Source organism: Procambarus clarkii, chromosome 45, assembly GCF_040958095.1.
Source record: "Procambarus clarkii isolate CNS0578487 chromosome 45, FALCON_Pclarkii_2.0, whole genome shotgun sequence".
In the NCBI taxonomy this organism is placed as follows: Eukaryota; Metazoa; Arthropoda; class Malacostraca; order Decapoda; family Cambaridae; genus Procambarus; species Procambarus clarkii.
Genome location: NC_091194.1, coordinates 19,613,071 through 19,635,972, shown reverse-complemented (window position 1 = coordinate 19,635,972; position 22,902 = coordinate 19,613,071). Strand labels below are relative to the sequence as shown.

The window sequence follows — 22,902 nt, the reverse complement described above, 5'->3', positions numbered from 1 at the left end:
CTGTGATCAAAATATAGGTTGCATAAAAGTTTTGCCACTTCTTGTATATATCTTAATGTTTTCTTTAATTTCAGACCCAGAACATTCTCAAGTATCTGTTCCCAGTTCCTAAAGATGACAGCCAACGAGTTGTATCATTCACTAACTGGGATGACTGGATCCTCTTCAGACAACACACATATAAGAAGGTTGATGGTGGGAAAGACTATGCCCTCAACGAGATAGGCCCACGCTTCAGCATGAAATGTTAGTTTAACGCGTCATCCCCCTATGTTTGGGTGTTTATTTGGATATACTGTGTGGTCACTGTGCCTACAGATGAGAGATGGTTTTTCCTTGGCAGTCTACTCAGTCAACCCGTCCTCCTAATAGAACATCGCATCTTGATGTATACTCTACCTAAGGCTAAAAATTATTGTACTAGAAAACGGTAGCGGCTTGCAAAATTGATATTGACACACTGCCTTCTGCTCTGACAGTCACATGTATGACTAGTTAATTCATGCCCAAAATGTTTCACGATCTTCTAGACTATTCATATTAAGTATCTCTTGGTATTGCCATGGCTTTGGTTTTATTATTGATGATGACTGTTCCCCACCAGAGTTCTTCATTTTGGGGGTCAATTCCTCCTTTGGAAATATACTCTCGAGTAGACCCTGTTCCGGGTAATGATTTGAAAATTTGGCCTTGGCGCTGATATAGTTGGTAATTACCTAAGTGTAGTTACAGGATGAGAGCTATGCTTGTCGTGTCCCGTCTTCCCGGTACTCTTTGTCGTATAAGACTTTGAAACTACTGACTGTTTGGGCCTCCACCACCTTCCCACTTAGCTTGCTCTAACTGTCTGTCTACCACTCGTGTCTGCAGAAGAAAACTTTTTAATATTTATTTCGGCACCTTTGTTACCTTAGCTTGAATCAGTGTCATCTTGTTTGTGAAGTTGCTAGATTCAGGAATTCCTCTTGGTGAATTTAGTCAATTCCTGTTAGTATTCTGTAAGTGGTGATCATATCACATCATTTTCAGCGATTTTCTAGTTTTGGTATGTTTAATGCCTCTAGTTTCTTCTCATAACTCTTGTTTTATGTGGAGAGCCCCTTCGGCTCCCTGGAGCTATATCGGTCTGATATGCATATATATTCGTTTGCCTTTTTCGGGGTAGAAGGTAGACACAGTAGTCGCTTCTGTATATATTTATTGACTGAGATAGCAAGGTATATATCTGCCTAGCCGAGGTCCTTCTACTCTGAGTCTGTGAGGATAACTGAGGCTGCTGGGAGCATCGCTGATGCTCCTCTGTCTGGCATGACGTCAGAGGCCTACTCGCCTGTGATTGGTTACATTTCAACTGACAGAATTTGAGTATAACACCGCTCGGACACGCTACCAAGTCGACGTCCCTTGTCGACAAGCTCTGGCTAGCTATATACAGTACAACCTCGATTCAACGTACCCCGATTCAACGAATCTCCGGCTAGTTCGCACACTTTTCAGGCCGGATTTACTCACCCAGTTCAACGAACAATGGTTCGCCGAAGCGGGGGATGTTCGGATTTGCTTACGATGTCGAGACAGAGTTCACAGATTGGTGGAAAACTTTCACATTCTATCACAGATTACAATTATTAATTCCTTCATATAACAAGTTCAATCACACAAGTGGACCACACAAGTGGACCGCACATGTGGTCCACAAGTGGTTCACAAGCTTACGATGTTGGGACAGAGTTCACAGTGGTAGAAAACTTTACCATACCATCAGATTACAATTAATAATTCCTTCATATGACAAGTTGGATCACACAAATGTACCACACAAGTGGACCACACAAGTGGACCACAAGTGATTCACAAGCTTACGATGTTGGGACAGAGTTCACAGAGTGGTGGAAAACTGTTTCATTCTATCACAGATTACAATTAATAATTCCTTCAAAAGACAAGTTGGATCACACAAGTGGACCACACAACAAGTGAATCATATGAACCAAACACCAGCCAGAATGGTCCACAAGAAGTGACGCATATTAACTAAACACCAGCCAGAGTCGTCCACACAAGTGGACGATTGAGTTTCAATGATTTTCGTTCACCGATTTGTGGCACACATATCTTTGTAAATTAATTTAAAGGCTGAAGCGTGAATAGCTAGCTAATATGTTGAAATCTTCTTATATATATTTTCTGTGATGAAACAAGACGAGTGAGGGTGGACAGATAAGGGAATACTGTACAGTAAACCTCACTTTACAGTGAGGTTTCACTCACTTTCGTCTGTGTTGTCATAGTTCAGTGACCCATGGCTTTGAGCGTTTCACATTAATAAATCATTTCTAAAACTGGTGTTTTAATAACTCTTTATAATCCTAATTAAACTAAACTAAATAAAACCAAAACTATACTGTAATAAGATAGATATCTCCTATTTGAGAAATTATTCATGTTATTGGCAGCACAACTCCAGCACAAGTGGACAGGTCTAATCCCTGTCCTTACAACACCATGCTTATTGTGTTCGATTTCGTCGCCACAGTTCAGCGATCTACGGCTTCGAAATAATAAAATTAATAAATCAGTTCCAAAGTATTTTCTGTGGGGAGCCCCTACGGCTCCCTGGAGCTTATCGGGCTAATGTGTGTTATGTTAGACCGGGACATTAGCTAAGGAGTTCAGACCTACCAGGGACCAGCGCCAGAACCTGGCCCCTTCAGAGAGGTTTCAGGGAGCAATGGCCCTGGAAAACCCCATATGGTTGGGGGTTTTCCTTATCTGCCATCGACCGGGGTTAGGCACCCAGAAAGGTAGGCGTAACAAAACAAACCCCACATGGTAAGAAACTACAACAAAAACCGAACAGAGAGGTAGAAAACTCCCTACAATCCCAAGGAAACAAGCAAACAAGCAAACATCACACTTTACTGCCGCGCCGATCGTCCGCGCAGCCCTCCCCACCCCGGGAGGGGGAGGGGGGAGCCCCGGACCTACCGCGCCGGCTGCCAAGCTTCAGTTCGTTCGCTAATGTCAACCGGGATTGACGCTTCTCTGGCCTCAGTTTCCTGGGCGGTGTTTGCCTTGTGTGGCGTTCACTGCCGTGTGTTGTGGTGTGCGGTGGCCAGGAGTACTTCATCAGTGCCGGGGCTGCATGTGCTTAGTGGCTGCCTTCCCTAAGCGCCCTGTGAGTACTGCCCTTGCGTTACAGGGTTATCTTCCCTGGGGCGTTCGGGAACCATTCCCGTAGAGGTTCTTGCTGCTCGGCATTTGCCTCGCCCTTGGGGCCAGCTGGGGCTTGGGGCCCTTGTTTGGCCCTGGGTAGGGATTGGTATTGTGCTGGTTAGGGCGTCAAGGTGTTGCGCAGCCTGCCACCTAAGCGGCGGCCGGTTTCTGTTGCCTCTGGAGACGGTGTACTTTTGCGGGGTTTTTCTTTTGTTTTTCATTTTCTTGCCTGGTGGGGGTCTGCCTAAGGTGGTTATAGTTCCACTGGTAGTGTTTGGCGGCCCTCTGCTAGGCCCCCGTGCTTGTACACGTCTCGAGGGGTTTTCAGTGCTATAATCTACCCTCTTGTTATGTTTGGGTTTCTAAACCGGTTAGCAACACCTTGCCCGGGCTTCCCGTAGTTGTTACCCTACGGGCCCTGGAAACCCCTGTCGGGGCTCGGGGGACCATTGACTGTGTCTTCCGGGTTCCAACCCGTCTTGTACGGGATCGTTGGTTGCTGTTCCCTTGTCTCCGGGTGACAGTCGCCATTTTTACCTCCGTCATGCTGCCTGTTGGGTCACTGACACCTTGACCCGGAGTCTTGCGAGTGATTCTCTGCTTGTTCTCCAGTACTCTCATGATGTTATTACTGTTCAGAGTACAGGCGGCATCCGTGTTGCAAGCTAGGTTAGGTTGCTGCAACATGCTAGGTTGGTTTCCCACTCGAATGCCCCGTGGCCGCCCCGTTTGGTTAGGTGCTGCTCGCCCCTTTCTCTCCATGTTCCCGGCTCCGGACCGTCTGCGTGTTTCTGGGTCGGGGCGGGGTTCAGTTGCGGCAGAGACTCGGGCGGTTTTCGGGGGATGCCCCGTTCGGGTTGGGGACGGAGGTTTGAGCCTGTGCCTCCTGCCAAGGCTTCTGGGTCTTACCAGCGGCCCTTTCTTGTTGCCTTTCCCATGGGCTCTTGCTTTTCTTTCAGGGCGGAGGGCTTGGAGGACGGCTCTGCCCCGGGGCCTCTGTTGTTGGTTCCCGGGGCTGTGGGGGATGCCTACTAGCAGTTCTGGGGCGGTTTTGCCCCTTCAGGGGTTTTTCTGCTGTTGGGCGTCGTTTTTCGCCCTTCCAGTCTGCTAGCTTCCCACATTTGCTGGCGTGTTTTTGTGTATTAAGCGTCAGTCACAGCCCCTGCTGGCGGCCATTTTCGTCTGCCGGTTTCCCGGCGTGGCCACCAGGGCGGCGTTGCGGTTTGTTTACATGCGCCTGAGTGTGCGAGCGAGCGTCTCTGGTGAGTTTTCAAAAAATTTGCAGGGTTTTTGTTCTCCTGTTGTCGTTTCTTTGTTTTTCTGGTGTTTTCTTGCCGTTGCCTGTTTCTCTGGGAACGTTTGGGTGTTGATTTGGGTCTGAGCCTCTGGGTTTAGGCTCAGTGCCCCTGGCTGGTATGCTTGCTCCCACACCTTGCCCCTCGGTTTTCGGTCTGTTGGGACCGTTTTCCCAGGGCGTTCTGCTGGGGTCTGTGCTTTGCCTTTTAGTGGTGTTCTCCGCTGGCAAATGTGGTGGTTTGGGCTCCCCCTGGTTCGATTCTGGGTTCCTTTGGGTTCCTTGGTTTCGTTCTGGAGGTTTCTTCCTCTTGGGCCCCCTTTTGTGGGTTCAGGGGACTTTGTTTCCTCATGTGACCCGGTTCTGCCTTTTGGGGTTCTGGGGTCTTCCTGGCTTGCAGACTGAGCTTTTTGGGTCTTGGCACATGTTGTGGTTGTGCTGGGACTTTGTGGTTTTGCTGTCGAGGTGGGCCTTTTGATGCAGTTTTGTGCCTTCTTTGCCTGGCCGGCGTAGTGCTCTTTGCCACTAGTCGGCGGCTTGTGCTTTTACACTATGTCCTCACCTAGTTGTGCTTGTGGGGGTTGAGCTCTGGCTCCTTGGTCCTGCCTCTCAACCGTCCGTCAACAGGTGTATCGGTTCCTGTGCCTCTTGGGCTCTGTCATGTCTACATGTGACATTGTATGGGGGTCAGCCTCGTTCCTTGTGTGAGGAGTCGCCACATTACTTCTTAGTGCTTTCCCGTTCCCATTCTGACACTCACAAAAAAAAAAAAAAAAAAAAAAAAAAAAAAAAAAAAAAAAAAAAAAAAAAAAAAAAACTAATTCTATCTGTGGCTCTTTTGGGTACTCAGTTTCCACCTGTGTCCCCTAGTGCGTGTGCCCCTTGTGTTACATAGCCTGTCCTTCTCAACCCTGTCGATTCCCTTGGGTATCTTGTATGTGGTGATCAGGTCTCCCCTCACTTCCTCTTCCAGCGAAGTGTGGTTTCTTTCCCGTAGTCTCTCCTCATGACTTCGGTAGTGTACTTTTTCTTTCTGAAGGGGTTCTGTTCCCTTCTCTGTTGACTGGGCGCTGGGGGAGCAGCTTGCTCTGTTGCCTCTCGCTTGGTCCCGCTGTTGGTGGGCGCTTTGGGTTGTCTTCCGGCCTCTGCTGGCGTCGGAGGACGGCTTCTCCCCCTTGGGGGGGGTTCAGAGCTGGCGGGGTGGGCTTCTTCCCTGCGCTTCGTCATTTCCTCTTCGTGGGTGCGTGGGGCGTGGTCGATCCGCCCCATCCTTCTGGGCTTCCCGTCTGCTCTTTGCAGTCATGAGCTTTTCCCGTCTGCTCTTTGCAGTCATGAGTTTTTCCAGTCTGCAGTTCTTCTGGACTACTTCCGTCTGCGCCCTGGATCCTCTCCCCTGCTCGGAGGACTGTTGTCTCCTGTTCGGATTCTGTTAGGGCCGGGTGCATGGATGGTGGACCTGGACCTCCAGGTCACTTCTTGGCACGTTCCTCTCCAGTTTTTCTGGGGCTAGCACGGTTGGTAATTCCCTATGTGTACTTACCTCAGTGTAGTTACAGGATGTGAGCTACTCTCGTGGTGTCCCGTCTTCCCGGCACTCTGTCATATAATGCCTTGATTATACTTGTCATATTGTCATATAATGATTGTCATATGTCATAATATGTCTTCATATGGTTGTCATACAATGCTTTGGTGGTGGGGCTTCAGGTTTGCTGTTTTTATTGCATTCCCTATTTTGTGAAGGGCACTTTGTATACTCTTTGCATCTTTACCGGATCTTAGTGCCCTGTCTGCGTCTGAGATTCGGTGTCTGGCCTACCTCGACGACTGGCTGGAGTGGGCTCCCAGTCAGTCCGCTTGTCTGCTCGCCAGGGGATGGTTCTTTCCAGATCGCTGGGTTTGGTTTCCTGGTGATCTGGAGGTTTTACCTTCTGTTTCCGTCCCGGGTTCGGACCTGGGCCTTGTTTCAGGCTCTTGGGCCCCTCATTGTCTTCCCTCCAGAAGTGTTGCTGTGGCTGTGGTCCCGCCTTTGGCTGTTCAGGAGGGGGTCCCGGGTTGCTCAGCGGTTGCTTGGGCGGTTGTGCGGGAGTTTGCACTTCGGCGTGCTTATCTGCCCGCGGAGTCGGGTTTGACTCCGGCGTCGGTTGGTTCCTACGGAGACTCCACTTCCGCCTCTTGCATTCCTTGGGTTCCTCTGGGGATCTGGTGTTGGTGCTGCGTCACCAGCTTCCTCTTTGGGGTTTTCGGGGTTCCGTACCTTGGCGGCTCCCCGAGCCTTCGCTCGATGTGTTCACGGACGGGTCGTCTCTCGGCTGGGGCTTTGTGACCAGTGCTCACCAGGTCGGCCGAGGTTGATGGAGTCTGTCTGTCCATCGGGCTCACAGCCCGGTTCAGGTGTTCATGGCTGTCTGGTTTGCGCTTCGGAGGGTTTGGGTCACTAGGTACTCTCCCATTCAGCTCTGTTTGGACTGTTCTCTGGTGGTTCTTGCCGGAACCACAGGGGGTTTGGTTAACCGTGTGGTTCGTGTCCGGGGTGTGTCCTGCATCCTGGTGGACAGCTGTCTCGGTTCATTCCTCTTCGTGGGTTGGCCAGTCGTCGCCGATTCGTTTTGTTGGCTCTGTTGGGCTTATGGACTCCTGGCCATGGACGTCTTCGGGTCGGCGTGGTCTAGGCGTCGCCCGTTTTGTGGCGCCCTTCCCACCTGCGAGGACTTCACGGTGGAGGCTTTCGGCAGGCCTGGTCGAGGTGGGGGGTACCGGTACCTCTTCTCCCGGTCCAGCTGTTGCTTCGGGTTCTGGCTCAGTTGCAGCCCATTCCCACGAGAACAGTCCTTATGGTTCCACTGTGGCCGGCCCGGCCTTCTTTTCAGACGCTGCTTGATAGGTGTCCGTACCCGGGGCGTTTTTCCTGAGGCTTCGCCTCTTTCAGCAGGCCGAATCGGTCCTGTCCGTGACTGGTTCGGCCTTCTCTTTGGCTCTTCGCGTCTGGTATTTTGACGCAGGTATCGCCATCTCTATGGTGTTCAGGTGGCTTTGTTGACGGTGTCCCACCTGCGAGCTTCGTCTTGGAGACTGTATGACGTTTCTTACGTCTTCTCGCGTTTTGTTTCCCCCCCGGCCTGCTCATGAGTCGCCTGAGCCATCCTGGTCCTTGTTCAGGGTGCCTTCTCTTCCCCTCAGTTTGTGGTAGCCCCTTCGGTTTTAGTTTCCTCCTCTTTGGTACTGGTGGTAGCTTTATTGGTGTGCAGCCTTTCTCTGTCCTGGCGACGGTCGAGACGGCTGCTTTCCGGAGGGGTTCTTGGGGTATTAGTACTTGTTTGGTTTGGCCGGGGGGTGCGTCCTGTGTTCTCCCGGGTCGTCCGCAGTGTTTTCCTTCTTACTGCGGTCTGTCTTTGCGCCCGTGCTGTTCAGACGTTTGCAGCAATTGCTGCTGTGTTGGTGACGTCTCGGGCTCATTTCGGGCGCAGGGAATTGTGGGTCGCACAGGTTTTTGGCCGCCCATCCATGTGTGCGTCTGTTCTTGGGCGTTCTTGTTGCCTTGGGTCGCAGGTTTGCGACAGGTTGTCTTGGCTTTGCGTTGCAGAGTTTGTGGCGGCCGCCTCCCGGGTTAGCCCTTTCTTTTCCTTCTCTTTGGGTATGAAGCTCCAGGGAGCCGTAGGGGCTCCCCACAGAAAACCAGCGTTGAATGTAATGAAACGCCATTTTCTGGGTGAGCCCCGGAGGCTCCCTGGAAACCCTCCCTCCCACCGGTCGGCGGTTTTTTTCGCGTTGGTTGAAGCTTAGCTTCCGAACTGGAGCTTGGCAGCCGGCGCGGTAGGTCCGGGGCTCCCCCCTCCCCCTCCCGGGGTGGGGAGGGCTGCGCGGACGATCGGCGCGGCAGTAAAGTGTGATGTTTGCTTGTTTGCTTGTTTCCTTGGGATTGTAGGGAGTTTTCTACCTCTCTGTTCGGTTTTTGTTGTAGTTTCTTACCATGTGGGGTTTGTTTTGTTACGCCTACCTTTCTGGGTGCCTAACCCCGGTCGATGGCAGATAAGGAAAACCCCCAACCATATGGGGTTTTCCAGGGCCATTGCTCCCTGAAACCTCTCTGAAGGGGCCAGGTTCTGGCGCTGGTCCCTGGTAGGTCTGAACTCCTTAGCTAATGTCCCGGTCTAACATAACACACATTAGCCCGATAAGCTCCAGGGAGCCTCCGGGGCTCACCCAGAAAATGGCGTTTCATTACATTCAACGCTGGTTTTTTATAGCTCTTATTATCGTAATAATGTTGCTAAACTAAATATGTAACCCAAAAATATATAATTTGATGTAAATTGAATATTTGAGAGAAATATATGTTACTGGAAATCGAACACAACACCAGGCAGTGTTTTGTTCGATTTCGTCGCCACAGTTCAGTGACCTACGGCTTCGAAATAATAAAATTAATAAATCAGTTCCAAAATAAGTATTTTTTATAGCTCTTATTATTGTAATAATGTTGCTAAACTAAATATATAACCCAAAAATATATAATTTGATGTAAATCGAATATTTAAGAGAAATTTATATTACTGGATCAGGCTTAAACACCAGCCTACTGAAGGGTGTACGTATAGACTTAGTCTGCGTTTAACAGTATGCACCCAGTGCCCTTAGCTTTGTCTGCGATTGACGTACAGTATTTATCCGCCGGTGGAAGAATAATCGTGGAATTGACCATTTTTTTACTACAGCTCTTTGGTTATAAAACAAAATGTCTCAGGGGCTTACTAATAGTGCCTTATTAATGCCAAAAATGAAGCAATATTTTGCAAGAACTAGTAGCAGAAAATCAACCAGCACGAGAACAGCTGTACCCAGCACGAGAACAGCCGTACCCAACTCGAGAACAGCCGTACCCAGCACGAGAACAACCGTACCCAGCACGAGAACAGCCGTACCCAGCAAAAGAACAGCCGTACCCAGCACAAGAAGTGCCGTACCCAGCATGAGAACAACCGTACCCAGCACGAGAACAGCCGTACCCAGCACGAGAACAGCCGTACCAAGCATGAGAACAGCTGTACCCAGCACGAGAACAGCCGTACCCAGCACAAGAACAGCCATACCCAGCACGAGAAAAGCCGTACCCAGCACGAGAACAGCCGTACCCAGCAAGAGAATAGCCGTACCCAGCAAGAGAACAGCCGTACCAAGCACGAGAACAGCCGAACCCAGCACGAGAACAGCCGTACCCAGCACGAGAACAGCCGTACCCAGCACGAGCACAGTTGTACCCAGCACTGGTACAACAGCCGTACCCAGCACAAGCACAGTTGTACCCAGCACTGGTACAACAGCAGCCAGCACCAGCTCAGAAGCAGCTGAACCCACAGCAGCAGCGAGCACCAGCAAAGCTGATGCAAACATCTAAAAACATCGTGTGCAGCGTGAACAGTTAGAACAAGTGTTAAATTTAAGTGTGTACACAGTGTTAAAATTAAAGTTGCAGTAATTTTAGTGTACAATAGTTTTCATAAACTGTATTGTAGTACTCAACATACAGCAGAACTACTTTTAATCAACACAGTGCTAACGGCATAATGCACTGCAGTACGTATTTAATGTAGAGCATTCACAACTTCACGAAACTTCATGATGGACATAACTTCAACAATAAGGTAAATTTATGAATTACAGTATTTTTTAGTAGAGAAGTAATATATAGGTAGAGTATGTAATATGATAATGCATTTTTATTGTGTACAAGAAAAAAAAAGACACTGACACAAACGCCTCTTGAAGGTCACCTCTTGCAACGAATCCAACGCTCCAACGAACTGGGGTTGGTCCCATATAGTACGTTGAATCGAGATTGTACTGTAGTTACAATGATACTGAAAGGACCTCGGTGGCATTCAATAATGGCTTACATGTGAAATTTGCATAATAAAACATTGAAAGATCAGGTGTGCGTAATACTAACAACTCGGCATATATGCACCAAAAAAAAAATTCATCATAATAGGTGAAAATCATGGTAACAATGCTTTGATTAAACCAGAGTATTAAGAACATGTGTATGTCTACTGATCAGATATGAACAATACAACTCAAGGTATTGCCTAAACAAAATTATTAACATGTGTCAATGGCATGTGCTTGAAAACCATACAAAATTAAACAATTATTACATTAATAGAACAAAGTTCTGACCTAACAACCACAATTGAATTTTAAGATAGATAATTATTTTCTTTTTTTCTCATTTTTTTTTTCTCTGAAATATACAATATATTTACAAGACCAATGTACAATATATATAATGTGCAATATATTTACAAGCATATACAAGACCTGGATCAAGAAGACTAACATCTGCGTGATAGCAGTCAGGATTCACTGGCCACAATGTGGTTGCTAGAACAATAATAACTCCTATGACAAGCACTGTAAAAATACAAATGGTAGTAGACTTAACAATGGCATCTAATTTATAACCAAATAAAGTTGAGAAAAACTATACATTATATATAATGGTAATAATAAGACACATGTGGTAGAAATACTGCAAATGAGTTTTTTTTTTTTTTTTTTTTTTTTTTTTTTTTTTTTTTTCAAAACAACAGAATAACTGCAGAGTGCACTCAATTATAAATTCTGCGGATATCTACACCTAGCTCATCCAGAGCACTATACAACTCTGGCTCTGACTGAAGGTCCGGAACAGGTGAAACTTCATGCGACAAACTATCATCTTGAGAGATATCCTCGTTAACATCTAGCCAATGGACATGTGGTGAGTGCACGGTTGAAACGAGAGGTCTAGATCTAAGATTATAATTGCTAGTATGGGGTTGCTGAATATCAAGTGGTCTGTCAACCACAGAAGGTGGTGTCCGAGTAGGAGTATCTGTCTGGGTAAGTTCATTGTCATCTTCCTCATCAGTCTCGTCAACAGTCATTTTAGCTAACTTCATGTGGTCTAAATGTTCATTTATATACTCTCCTGTTAACAAGTTCTTAAGTCTGTATTTGTTACCTTTAATAAGCTCGATTACCTTATATGGACCCAAAAATTTCTTAGTTAACTTGTACATAGGACCAGACCTGTGTTGGTTAAGTATCATTACTACAGATCCAATAGTTATTTTACTGGGTTTAGCTCGTGCATTCCTTGCTAGAGTGAACTCGGCTGTTGCTTTGGACAGTTGTTCTCGTATTTTCTTGAATACTAGTTGCATTTGTCTACGCTTCACTTGAACAAAATCATCTACGTTATATAAGGGAGTAGGAGGTACGTTAATCAATTCATTAGGGAGGATCTTATCTGTACCATAAAGAATAGCGTGAGGTGTGTCACCAGTAGAAACATTAATTGAAGAATTTATAGCACACTGAATTAAGGGTATAAAATCATCCCAATTGTTGTTATCAAAATTCAACGTGACTCTCAAGGCATCTAACACTTTCCTGTTAGTACGTTCAGCTAGTCCATTACTTGCCGGATGATAAGGCATGATGCTACATTTTTTGATGTTATATAAATCACACAAGCTAGTTAGAATACTATTACTGAATTCTGGACCATTATCTGAAAGGATTACTTTAGGCATACTATATCTACAAATTATTTGGTCATGGAATGCGCTGGCTATGGTTTCTGCTGTTTTGTTCGGGATAGGAACTAGTTCGCAAAACCGTGAAAAATTATCGACCATTACAAGCAAATGTTTGTTCCCTTTCTCTGTTTCCGCAAAATTTGTCAATAAATCCATCGATATTCGTTCCCAAGGAGCTTTAGTTGCTGGGTACACCTGAATTGGATTAGGTCCTGAAACATGTCCCTTGTGCTGTAAACAAGTTAAACATCTGTCAACATAATGAGCAATCTCCTTAGCCATTTTTGGCCAAAAATATTTCAATCGACCTTGTTGGAGTGTACGATCCTTTCCTGGATGTGCACTTGCAGGAGCATCATGGATAATTTTTAACACAGTTGGTACCAAGACAGCTGGAACAACTAACTGACAACATTTCCTCGGGGCTGTCCCTAGCTTTACTACTCTACACAGTAAATTGTCCAACATAACTAGTTCTTTCAATGGTACTGGCGGTTTATGAATCGGGCGAGTGTCTTGCTTAGTCAAAAATTTAATGATGGGTGCCCATATGGGGTCTTGTCTTTGTTCCGTTTCTACTACTGTAGCATCTAATGCTGGGTAATTTAACTGAATCGCAGCTACGTGTCGAGAAAACGCATCGGCTACAACATTTTGCTTTCCTGGAATATATCCAAATGTGGGATTGAATTCTTGAATTGTGAGCAAATATCTAGCAAACTTTCCAACTGGATTCTTATTTTTGAACAAGGGAATTAATGGTTGGTGATCTGTAAGAACATGAACTGGGTAATTATAAATTGTATCCTTGAAATGTTTAAGTGCCCAGACAACTGCCAAGGCTTCTCGTTCTGTTGCACTATAATTTTTCTCTTCTTTGGATAATGTGCGGCTAGCATAAGCTATTGCGTAATCTCTGTGACCTTCTGTTTGAAGTAATGCAGCACCTAGACCTATGTCACTAGCATCTGTAACCAACGTAAAAGGTTTAGAAAAATCTGGGTACCTAAGGACAGGTGACGAAATCAAGGCTGCTTTGAGTTTTTTGAATGACTGATCCTGGGCCTCTCCCCAAACAAAGGGTTCATCTTTTCTTTGCAACTTGTAAAGCGGAGCGGCTATAATAGAGAATCCAGCAATAAATGAACGATAAAATCCTACAAGACCTGTGAACTGTCTTACTGCTTCTGCGGTACGAGGTGTTGGAAAATCACGGGCAGCAATAATTTTTGATTCATTCAATGTAATACCTGAAGGTGTAACTGTATGACCTAGGAAATTAATCTTTTGCTTTAAAAATGAACATTTTGCAAGCTTTATTTTTAAATTAGCTTCAGCGAGCTTTGCAAGTACTTTCTCAAGGTTCTGGAAATGAGTCTGAACATCTTGCGACATGATTATGAGATCATCAAGGTAAACTAGAAGCGTACTTCCTATCAATCTACGAAATAGATTTGTCATGAGCCGTGAAAAGGTTATTGGACTACTACGCAAACCAAACGGCATTCTTTTGAAATGAAAATGACCATTGGGAGTACTAAAGGCTGTCAATTGTTTACTTTCCTCATCAAGGGGGATTTGCCAGAATCCCTGCAACAAATCTAACGTTGAGAATACTTTGTTTCGACCAATACTTTGCAACAAATCATTTAGAACTGGAAGTGGGAAACGATCAGGTATTGTTACTCTGTTAAGCTTGCGATAATCGATTACAGGTCTCCAAGTCCCATCTCGCTTTGGTACAAGAATCAATGGAGCGTTCCATGGCGAATTACTCGATTCAATTACATCACTCTGTAACATTTCCTCTACAAGTCTATCTGCTTCTGCTCTCTGAGAATGGGGAAGACGGTAAGCTGGTACATAAATAGGCGTAGTTCCTTGTTCAAGGGGAATTTTATGTGTAATGAGAGGAGTGAGACCTAATTTTTCTCCTGGTAGAGCAACAACAGCTCTATTCTTGTTCAAAATTTTCAAAAGCTGAGCCACAGAGTCAGGAAAATCAGTAGGACTGAGGTGTTGCACTTGCACCTCTGGCTGAGATCCCTGTTCTCCTGGTGTGAGTGTACAAACAGTATGATCCATGGAGACATCATCCACAACTCGCACCGGTAACGAGTAATGGGCAAAATCTACAACATGGGTACCAGACTGGAGATGGATATCGGCATTACTTGTGTTTGCGATAAAAAGTGTGACAGTACCATCCTGCACTGTGTGCCAGGAGGGTTCAACAAATGTACCATTCACTTTACATGTTTCACTTTCCGCAATCACATCCGACAACTCAGGCACTCCCTGAACCTTAACTCTTATTCTGGTGAGAGAATGAGGGTGTAGCACAGTGTCAGTAGCCATGGAACCACTGACTTCAGAGATGGAAGCTGCCAGGCGAGCGAGACAACGAGAATCCGTTAGGGCGTCCCCTTCCAGAAAGTCCCGATACTCATTCTCCTTAACAACTGCACAACTACTATGCTTCAATCGAGTGCCTGTTTTCTCGGGTATGCTACCACGACAATGATCTGGCAAACCTACGCTTGCAAGGCGGGTGTCAACAAAATTAACATAATCTGATTGAAGATTGAACTCGTGGCCCTGTCGATACATGCTACACAAGGGTATGACATGGTCTATGATACTTATGTTCCAACGATGGGGAAACAATGCCATATTTTCATCAATCATGGTGTACAGACCTAAGAGAATGTCTCCAGGAAAATGAATAATGTCAACAACTAAACATGTTATAGACAATGTGACATCATTGAACTTGAGTGGGAGGTCAATTTCACCATGAACTTTTACTTTATTTCCTGAAATACCACTTAGAAAAGGTATGTGTGACTGTTTTAAAATAGTAGGGTGCTTACTCTCAATGTCTCTAAGAGCCGAGGGCTTGACAATATTAATTTTTGCACCCGAGTCAAGAAAAACTTTTAAAACTCTACCATGTACAATGGCTGAGACAAGGGGACCATCACTTGAGACTGGACAAGTTACTACTTTTGACTTATGTTGTCTGGGATATCTGCGTCTTGTTTGTGTCAAATTTACTGTGGATCCGTCAACATCTACAACTGGTCTAGAGTCAGTGTTCTCCTCTGTCAAGTGTCCAAATCTATTTTGGGTAGCTACTGAATACACAGGGACAGGGAAGGCACTAGGATTGGCTAGCTTGAATTGGTTAGCGGATGGCCTTGGGGGTTTCCCGACGACATGGAGTGAACATTCTGAGCTCCAGCATTCTGTGACTGAGCATTATAATTTGAAGTTGCATTATAGCTGGGCTGGGAGTTGTAATTACGAGAGTTCTGATAATGTCTTGGACGCTGTGAGCCTCGCCAAGACTGACCATGGGAGTTACGAGGTGGAGATGTCCTTTGCCTAGCTCTACAATCTGCAGTGTGGTGACCAACTTGTTTATGGTACGTGCAATATGGAAGCCTAGAATGATTAGATTGATGAGGGGGCCGAGAGAATTGTCTAGGAGGTGATGATCTAGGGGCGGACCAACAGTCCCTTGCAAGGTGGTTACTCTTACCACAATGCCAACATGAGGGAGTGGATGGTTGTGGACTATGGCGTTTCGGCATTTTATGAGGCGGCGAATTTGACTGGGGGCTACGAGCATGGGTACGCTTCTGCGACCAAGAGTTTTGAGAATTTGTGGGAGGATGCTGAGAGCTTGTGACTACATTTACAGCATCAGAGGGTGGCAACAGTTGAGCACTTCGGGGAGCTAGTTTATCTGCGGCATTGTTAATAGCCTCAAATACTTCACCAATTTCATGTTTAACACCAAAATTTTGTTGCTCAACGATTGGTTTTGTATGCTCGGGGGCAAAATGCATTAAAGTACCAAATGCTATCATTTTGGCCATAGCCTCAGGGGACAGATTATTGTCTTTATCTAACCAAGTCGAATTATTCATAGCAGAAACTAAGGCATACAGATACTGATCGAGACGGCTAGTAAACGCATTAAACGATTCACCAGGCTGCATGGTGGCATTGGCAATTTTCTTGACTAACCTATATGGGTCAAGGTCTCCTTTATTAACAAAGCGACGGCGAAAGAAATCCTTAAATTCAGGCCAAGACTAGAGGCTAACAATGGCTTTCTCATCAACAACAAAACGTGCATCACCTTTGGTTGTGTCCACAGCTGACCGTGCAATTGCTAAGTATTCGGCATCAGTAGGCTTAGAAAAACGTGCAACAGTTTTCGCTTCAACCTTACTAAACCATGACTCTAATAAGCGGGATTCACCGGCAAAAAGAGGAATAGCCATTTCCTGAGCTGATCTCTGGCCATTGGGACGAGCAACTGTTCCCATTGATTCTGAAGGGGTTTCAACAGTGGTAGGCATTGTCACAGCCGTGGAAGTAATATTTGAACGCAGATTATAATTAAGTGCACCTGGCATCAGAAATAGTATACACAAAAATAAACACAAAAAAATATCAACTTGGCTTAAGTAAAAATGGCAGAAATAAAATTATTAAATTGGGCTAGGCAAGAAAATAATTAAGAACAAGCAATTGTAAACTAAATTTAGCAATCTTTCATTAAAAAAATGACTGGAATTAGATGTAAATTAATTAAACCAGACTAAGCACAGCAATTGAGAATATAAAAACTGGAAGTGCAATTGCAAAATTTCATTAAAAAGATTCAACACAACAAGTGGCAATGCAAGAAATATGGATGTAGCACATAAACTGGACACAGGAATGTATATAACTGCTATGGTAAAAATTTAAAATAAAATGCTTAAAGGATAAATTTCAAGTTAGGTCTGGAGAAATATAAAAAAAAATCTATGTTCTATTGTCTATGGAAATCTCAAAAACAAATTTCTATTATGCAAAATAAACTGCTAGAAACAATTATTTCTTACTTCTCTCACCTTTGAATTCACTAATGACACTAGTAACAATTAATGAATAATGGAATCATATGCAGGGAATATTGAAATGTCTCAGAGAAACTGTGGGCCTCTGGAGTACTAAACCGGCTCCAATATTTAACAAGTCACTGAAAGATTAATTCATAAGATATTTTGGATATATTTACGTTAAACCTCATTAAATCATAGCACACGATATCTTAGCTCATATTTACTTAACTCAGGGCTGCAGGATTTGCAGTATAACAGCGGCCAACACAAAAACGGTGGCAGGGCTTGTGAAGTGGCACATGTGAGGGTTTGTTTACAATCTGGTTCGACAGCAGCGCTCCTGGCGGCGGTGGCGCGAAATTCAGGGACCCCACACTGTTGATGCTGGAAGTGCGAAGATAAATTCTGACGACGATATTACGACGATGTCGGTGGAGAAACACGATTGGGAGGCAGGAGTTCACACAAAATGATGTAGCAGGGGCTGGTGGCGAGGTGTGAGCTTAGAGGGAGGCGAGGTGTGTGAGCCTGGGGAGGCGACACTAGTCAAACAATTGCAGTCCACCAAATATTCTCAAGGAACAATACAGTACATACGATGCTCAGTTGATAGTTGTGACGATGATTGACCACGATTTCAGTAGCTTGAACACTCACAAAGCTTAGATACTGTCAGCTTGGGTGGCGGTGGTGGTGGTGGGTGCACTAGGTGGTTCCCACGTGGTGGCGCGAGGTTCAAAAAAATGGCTGGCGCGGGAAGCTTCCTTCCTCCTCACTGATGAATGAGCGTTCTCACAGGAAAATATTGACCCTTACTTCTGAAACGTTGGCCTGGAGTAGTGGTTGATGGCAGGACCCCGGTCTGGCACAATATTTGATGCGTGGGTGGCAGGATGGCGGCTTATGGCGGTGGCGGTGGCGGTGGCGGCGGTTTTGGCTGGAACACGAGGCGATGCTGGGTACCTGAACTTTTGTTTCCAGAAAAAAAAAATTCTGGGTCCCACTGCTGCTACCAGTATTCGTTTGCCTTTTTCGGGGTAGAAGGTAGACACAGTAGTCGCTTCTGTATATATTTATTGACTGAGATAGCAAGGTATATATCTGCCTAGCCGAGGTCCTTCTACTCTGAGTCTGTGAGGATAACTGAGGCTGCTGGGAGCATCGCTGATGCTCCTCTGTCTGGCATGACGTCAGAGGCCTACTCGCCTGTGATTGGTTACATTTCAACTGACAGAATTTGAGTATAACATATATATATATATATTAGACCATGGCATCGGTCAATTCAATTGGAGTTCTTAGCTTACCGGAGACCACGAGCCAGAACCTGGCCCCCCTCAGAGAGGCACGAGGAGCAATGGCCTATAGAAACCCCCATATGGTTGGAAGCATTCTATGTCTGCCATCTACCGGGTTAGGCACCCAGAAAGGTAGGCGTCCCAGAACAAACTACAGCTTGTTAAAAATTGCGACCGAAAGCTCAACTAGCAAGCAGAACTCCCCATACCGAAAATAAGCAAACGAGCATGACGTCACCATTCCCGCTGCGCCGCTATCTGAGCAGCTCCCCCTGCCTGGGAGGGGAAGGGGGAGTCCCAGACCCCCCGTGCCAGCTATCAAACCTCAGTTCTGAGGCTGATGTGTTGAGTGGCGGTCGTTCGACTCTGGCTCCAATCTTCGAGCAGTGCTGTGCCTTGTGGTGTGGTGGTGTGTGAGCCAGGTGTTATTCAAGAAGTACTGGGGCTGCATGCATTTAGGGTCACCTTCCATAGGTGCCCTGTAAGTACTACCCTTGTGTTTTGGGGTTACCTTCCACAAACTGTTCGGGAACTACCTCCACAGGGAACTTTTGCTGCTCGGTGATTGCCTGCTCTTGGTGTCAGCTGGGGCTTTCTTGCCACTGTTTGACCTTGGGTAGGAGGTAGTATTGTTGCTGGCAGGGGTGCAAGGTACTATGCAGCCGTCTTATAATACTGTACTCATAACCAGTTCTGTCCCTCCTGGAGACATACTTTTGCAGGGTTTTTCTTTTTCTTTTGTTTTGTTTGCCTGATGGGGCTACAGGACCACTTGTATTATTTTGGTGGCCTTCCTTTAGGCCCCCGGGATTGTACACCTCACAGGGGGTTCACCTTTTGTTTGGTAGTTCTGGGATAACTGGTTAGCAGTACCTTGCTTGGGCTTCCCTGAGCAGTCAGCCTAAGGGCCCTGGAAAACCCCATTGGGGCTCATTGGTTCAATGGATGCGTCTTCTGAGTCTCATCTCGCTTCGTGTGAGTTTGAAGGTTGCTCTGTCCCCATATCTCAGGGGTGACACTCGTCGTTTTTGCCTCCACCATGCTGCCTGTTGGGTCAATGACATCTTTGACCCAGTGTCATACGAGTGGTGTTCCTTACTTGTACTCCAGTACCCCTAGTCCACTGATCCTGATATTTGGATCTTCTTGAGATGATTTCGGGGCATAGTGTCCCCGCGGCCCAGTCCTCGACCAGGCCTCCACCCCCAGGAAGCTGCCCGTGACAGCTGACTAACTCCCAGGTACCTATTTACTGCTAGGTAACAGGGGCATCAGGGTGAAAGAAACTCTGCCCATTGTTTCTCGCTAGCACCCGGGATCGAACCCGGGACCACAGGATCACGCATCCAGTGTTCTGTCCGCTCAGCCACCGGCTTCCCTGGATGGATGCAGACATCCTCAGCACTGCATGAGAGGTTTAGGTTGGTTGCCTTTTCGGATGCCCCACTTTGGTTATAGGGACCCAGACTTGGGGGGGGTGTTAGTCGCCTCAACTTGGGGGGGGGGGTGTTAGTCGCCTCAACTTGGGGGGGGGGGTGTTAGTTGCCTCGACTTTCGTTTCATTCATGCCCCCTTGTCCTTCCCCTGCTGTGGTTTATCCTGCTCCTCCCCCCCCTCCCCCTCCCTACTCCTAGCCCTCAAACATCTGAGGGTTTCGGAGTCGGGGGCAGGGCTTTCTTGGTGTTGAGATTCGGGCAGTTTCGTGGATTGCCCCTTCCAGATAGGCAGTGGGGGCATTCTAGCCTGTTTCTCCTGCCGGGGCTTCAGGGTCATGCCAGCAGACCCTCCTTCTTCCCTGTTTTTCCGGTTGACTCTGCCTTTTCTCCAGAGGCAGAGGGTTTGGAGGACAACTCTGCCCCGGGTCCTGACTTGGAGGATCCCGGGGATGGAGTGAAGCTGACTTGGATGGCTTGAGCCCCATTTGATCCCGCTTGGGTGTTGGTACCCTCGGCGCAGGGCTTGTTGTTACAGGGCGAGGGGATTTCCTATCACCCCTCCCTGTATTGCCTAGGGAAGTGCAGGAGGTCATTGCGAATTACCTCCTGCGACACCCGGATTACACCTCGATAATGGTTCCTTCTTCTTTTGAGTTTGCTCCTCTTTTCCTTACTGGAGGTGCCGGAGTCTTCCTGGCTGGCAGACTGCCCTTTTGTTGGGGGTGTGGTATGTGTTCTATCTGACCCGTATGCTTGAGTGGCGAGAGTTGACTACAGTCGTTCAGGTTTACCTTGGGGGGGGGGGGCGAGTTGGACCACCTCAATGCATGCTTGTTTGCTGTTGTGCTTCCTCGCGATGTTGGCCAGGTGCAACTTCATGTGCAGGTTCCTTCCCTTTCGGCAAGCCTGGTGTCTGAGGATTTGCGCCCACGTGAACATTTGGCTTCAGTCTTGTGTTTCTTTTCCCTGCTGGAGCTGTCTTCGAACTGGATCAAGGAAGATGTGGAGGAGCTGGGTTCCAGGCCAGTGTCCGGTGCGCTTGCCTCGGCAGCTCGGGCGTCGGCTGCCATGTTGAAGTTGTTTGCACCAATTCTGAGGGAAGCAGTCTCCGTTTTTTGCTTCTCGCCTTGCGTGCAGACAGGCGGTACTCGTCCACTCTTTGGAATCTGCTTTGGTCCTGGCTCTTAGATTTTTGTCCCCTTTTTGTCCGTTGCAATTTGTAGAGTCTGCAGTGGTGCATTTTCTGCAAGCAGCTTCGTTTAGTTGCCAGCCTGCAGAAACCACCTGATGACCAGTGCTCACCAGGCCGGCCAGGGTCGGTGGGGTCTGTCCTTCTATCGGGCTCACAGCACGGTGTGGGGAGTTCAATTGGAGTTAGGGCTTCGGTTCGGGGGCCTGACAGCTGAGTGGACAGTGCTTCGGATTCGTAGTCCTGAGGTTCCGGGTTTGATCCCGGTGGAGGCGAAAACAATATGCGTAGTTTCTTTCACCCTTATACCCCTGTTCACTTTTCAGTAAATAGGTACCTGGCAGCTGGGAATTTGCTGAATTCTTCCCTAGAATTTGGGGAGCTATTTGGGGACAATTCTGCAGTTTTAACTACTGCATTTTCTAATGTTTTGGACTGATATCTGGGCTCAGGTATTTTAGAGGTCTAACAGTGACCTGGTGGTTAGTTGCTTGATCAGTGTGTGTGGTCACCATTGGACTGGTGTTTGTTGACATGGGAAGCTGGCTGCCGCCTGGTGTTGGCCAGATGTTATTAGTGAGGGTAAGATCTAAGTACTGGGTGAACCACTTTCTAGTTTGCTGCATTGTTTGTTTACTTTCGGTGAACCTAGCAGTTGTCTGTTCTCTTTTGTTTTCTTTGTGGGGATGGTGAGGAATTCCCTGCTCCCTGCACCTCTATGAGTGGGATCCAAGTTTTGGCCTCTGGTTTCTGTGGACTATTTAAGGATGTGCAAGGGCTGATATGACTAATAGGTGTGTGGAGCTATCTCAGTTTCCATGATAATCTGTGTTATTCCATTCTAGAATTATGGTACAGTACTTAAAAATTCAACTGTGCACTTTAAAACCTGGTATAAAAAGCAGCATGACTGTGAACCTGTGTAATCTGATACTGCACAAATTGCTGGCTGCCTATTTGCCTAATTATTTATTGTATAACACTTTTACACATGTCACAATGAGCAAAACAACACATAGTACTGTGCCTTATTTTTCTTGCCATTTTATAACTAGGGTTATCGTAAAGAGTATGTGTATGGACGAGGCATTCTTAACAGGTGTGGAAGTACTGGTAGTTGACAGGTTTGGAGGTACTGGTAGTCGACATGACAGGTCTGGAGGTACTGGTAGTCGACATGACAGGTTTGGAGGCACTGGTAGTCGACATGACAGGTCTGGAGGTACTGGTAGTCGACATGACAGGTTTGGAGGCACTGGTAGTTGGCATAATAATCTGTGGTTGACAGATGGTAAAAAACACACCTGCTTCAGGAGCTAGTTTTGAAAGCCTGAGTGTCTGATTAACATCACAGTATAGTATTTGACAATTATTTTCTATGCCCTTAAAAAAAAAAGGTTGAATACTATCAAAGTGAACTACAATTTTTATATAGCTGAATTTAAATATTGGAGTGAGAGGGTTAAGATGATGAGACTAAAAATTGGTATAATTTGAAGCGATGTTTAAATGCCTTATATTAGTGTCCTAGAGTATTTAGAACCTAATACATGTGGTTATGTTTATTGCAGTATATCGCATTATTATGGGTACAATGGACCAGGATCGGGCAGCAGATACTGAATTTGTTCTTCGACCGTACATGAACACAGCAAAAAAACGAAGATTCTTGTCAGATGTTGATCCATGGTAAAAGCAAGAGTGGTTATATTAAGTACTCCATGTATTAAGTTTCTGGAATGTGGCTGTTAATTAATACCATACAGCAAAATTGTTTATAAATTTGTTTTAATTACCCTTAAACTTGTATTACTGTAAATACTGTGTAAGTGTTAACATGTTAAATTATTTAACTGTCATCATATTTTATCTGCTTACAATTTTATGATAAGACCTATAGCACAGGTGTGCCTTCAGTACACTGTATGTGTCTTCAGTGTGTTAAACAATAATACAGATACCATAAAGTCACTCATTTTATT

General features: G+C 46.2%; 1 protein-coding gene across 1 annotated transcript in view; it reads left to right on the top strand.

The window, feature by feature from the left end:
• LOC123769722 (U3 small nucleolar ribonucleoprotein protein IMP4) overlaps positions 1–22,702 on the top strand; it is an 82,312-nt gene extending 59,610 nt beyond the window's left edge. Inside the window, 2 exon segments of the mRNA XM_045760935.2 lie at positions 75–246; positions 22,492–22,702. Of these exon segments, the coding sequence (XP_045616891.1) occupies positions 75–246; positions 22,492–22,613 (294 nt within the window). The 3' untranslated portion in view covers positions 22,614–22,702.
• Positions 22,703–22,902: the final 200 nt, after the last annotated feature.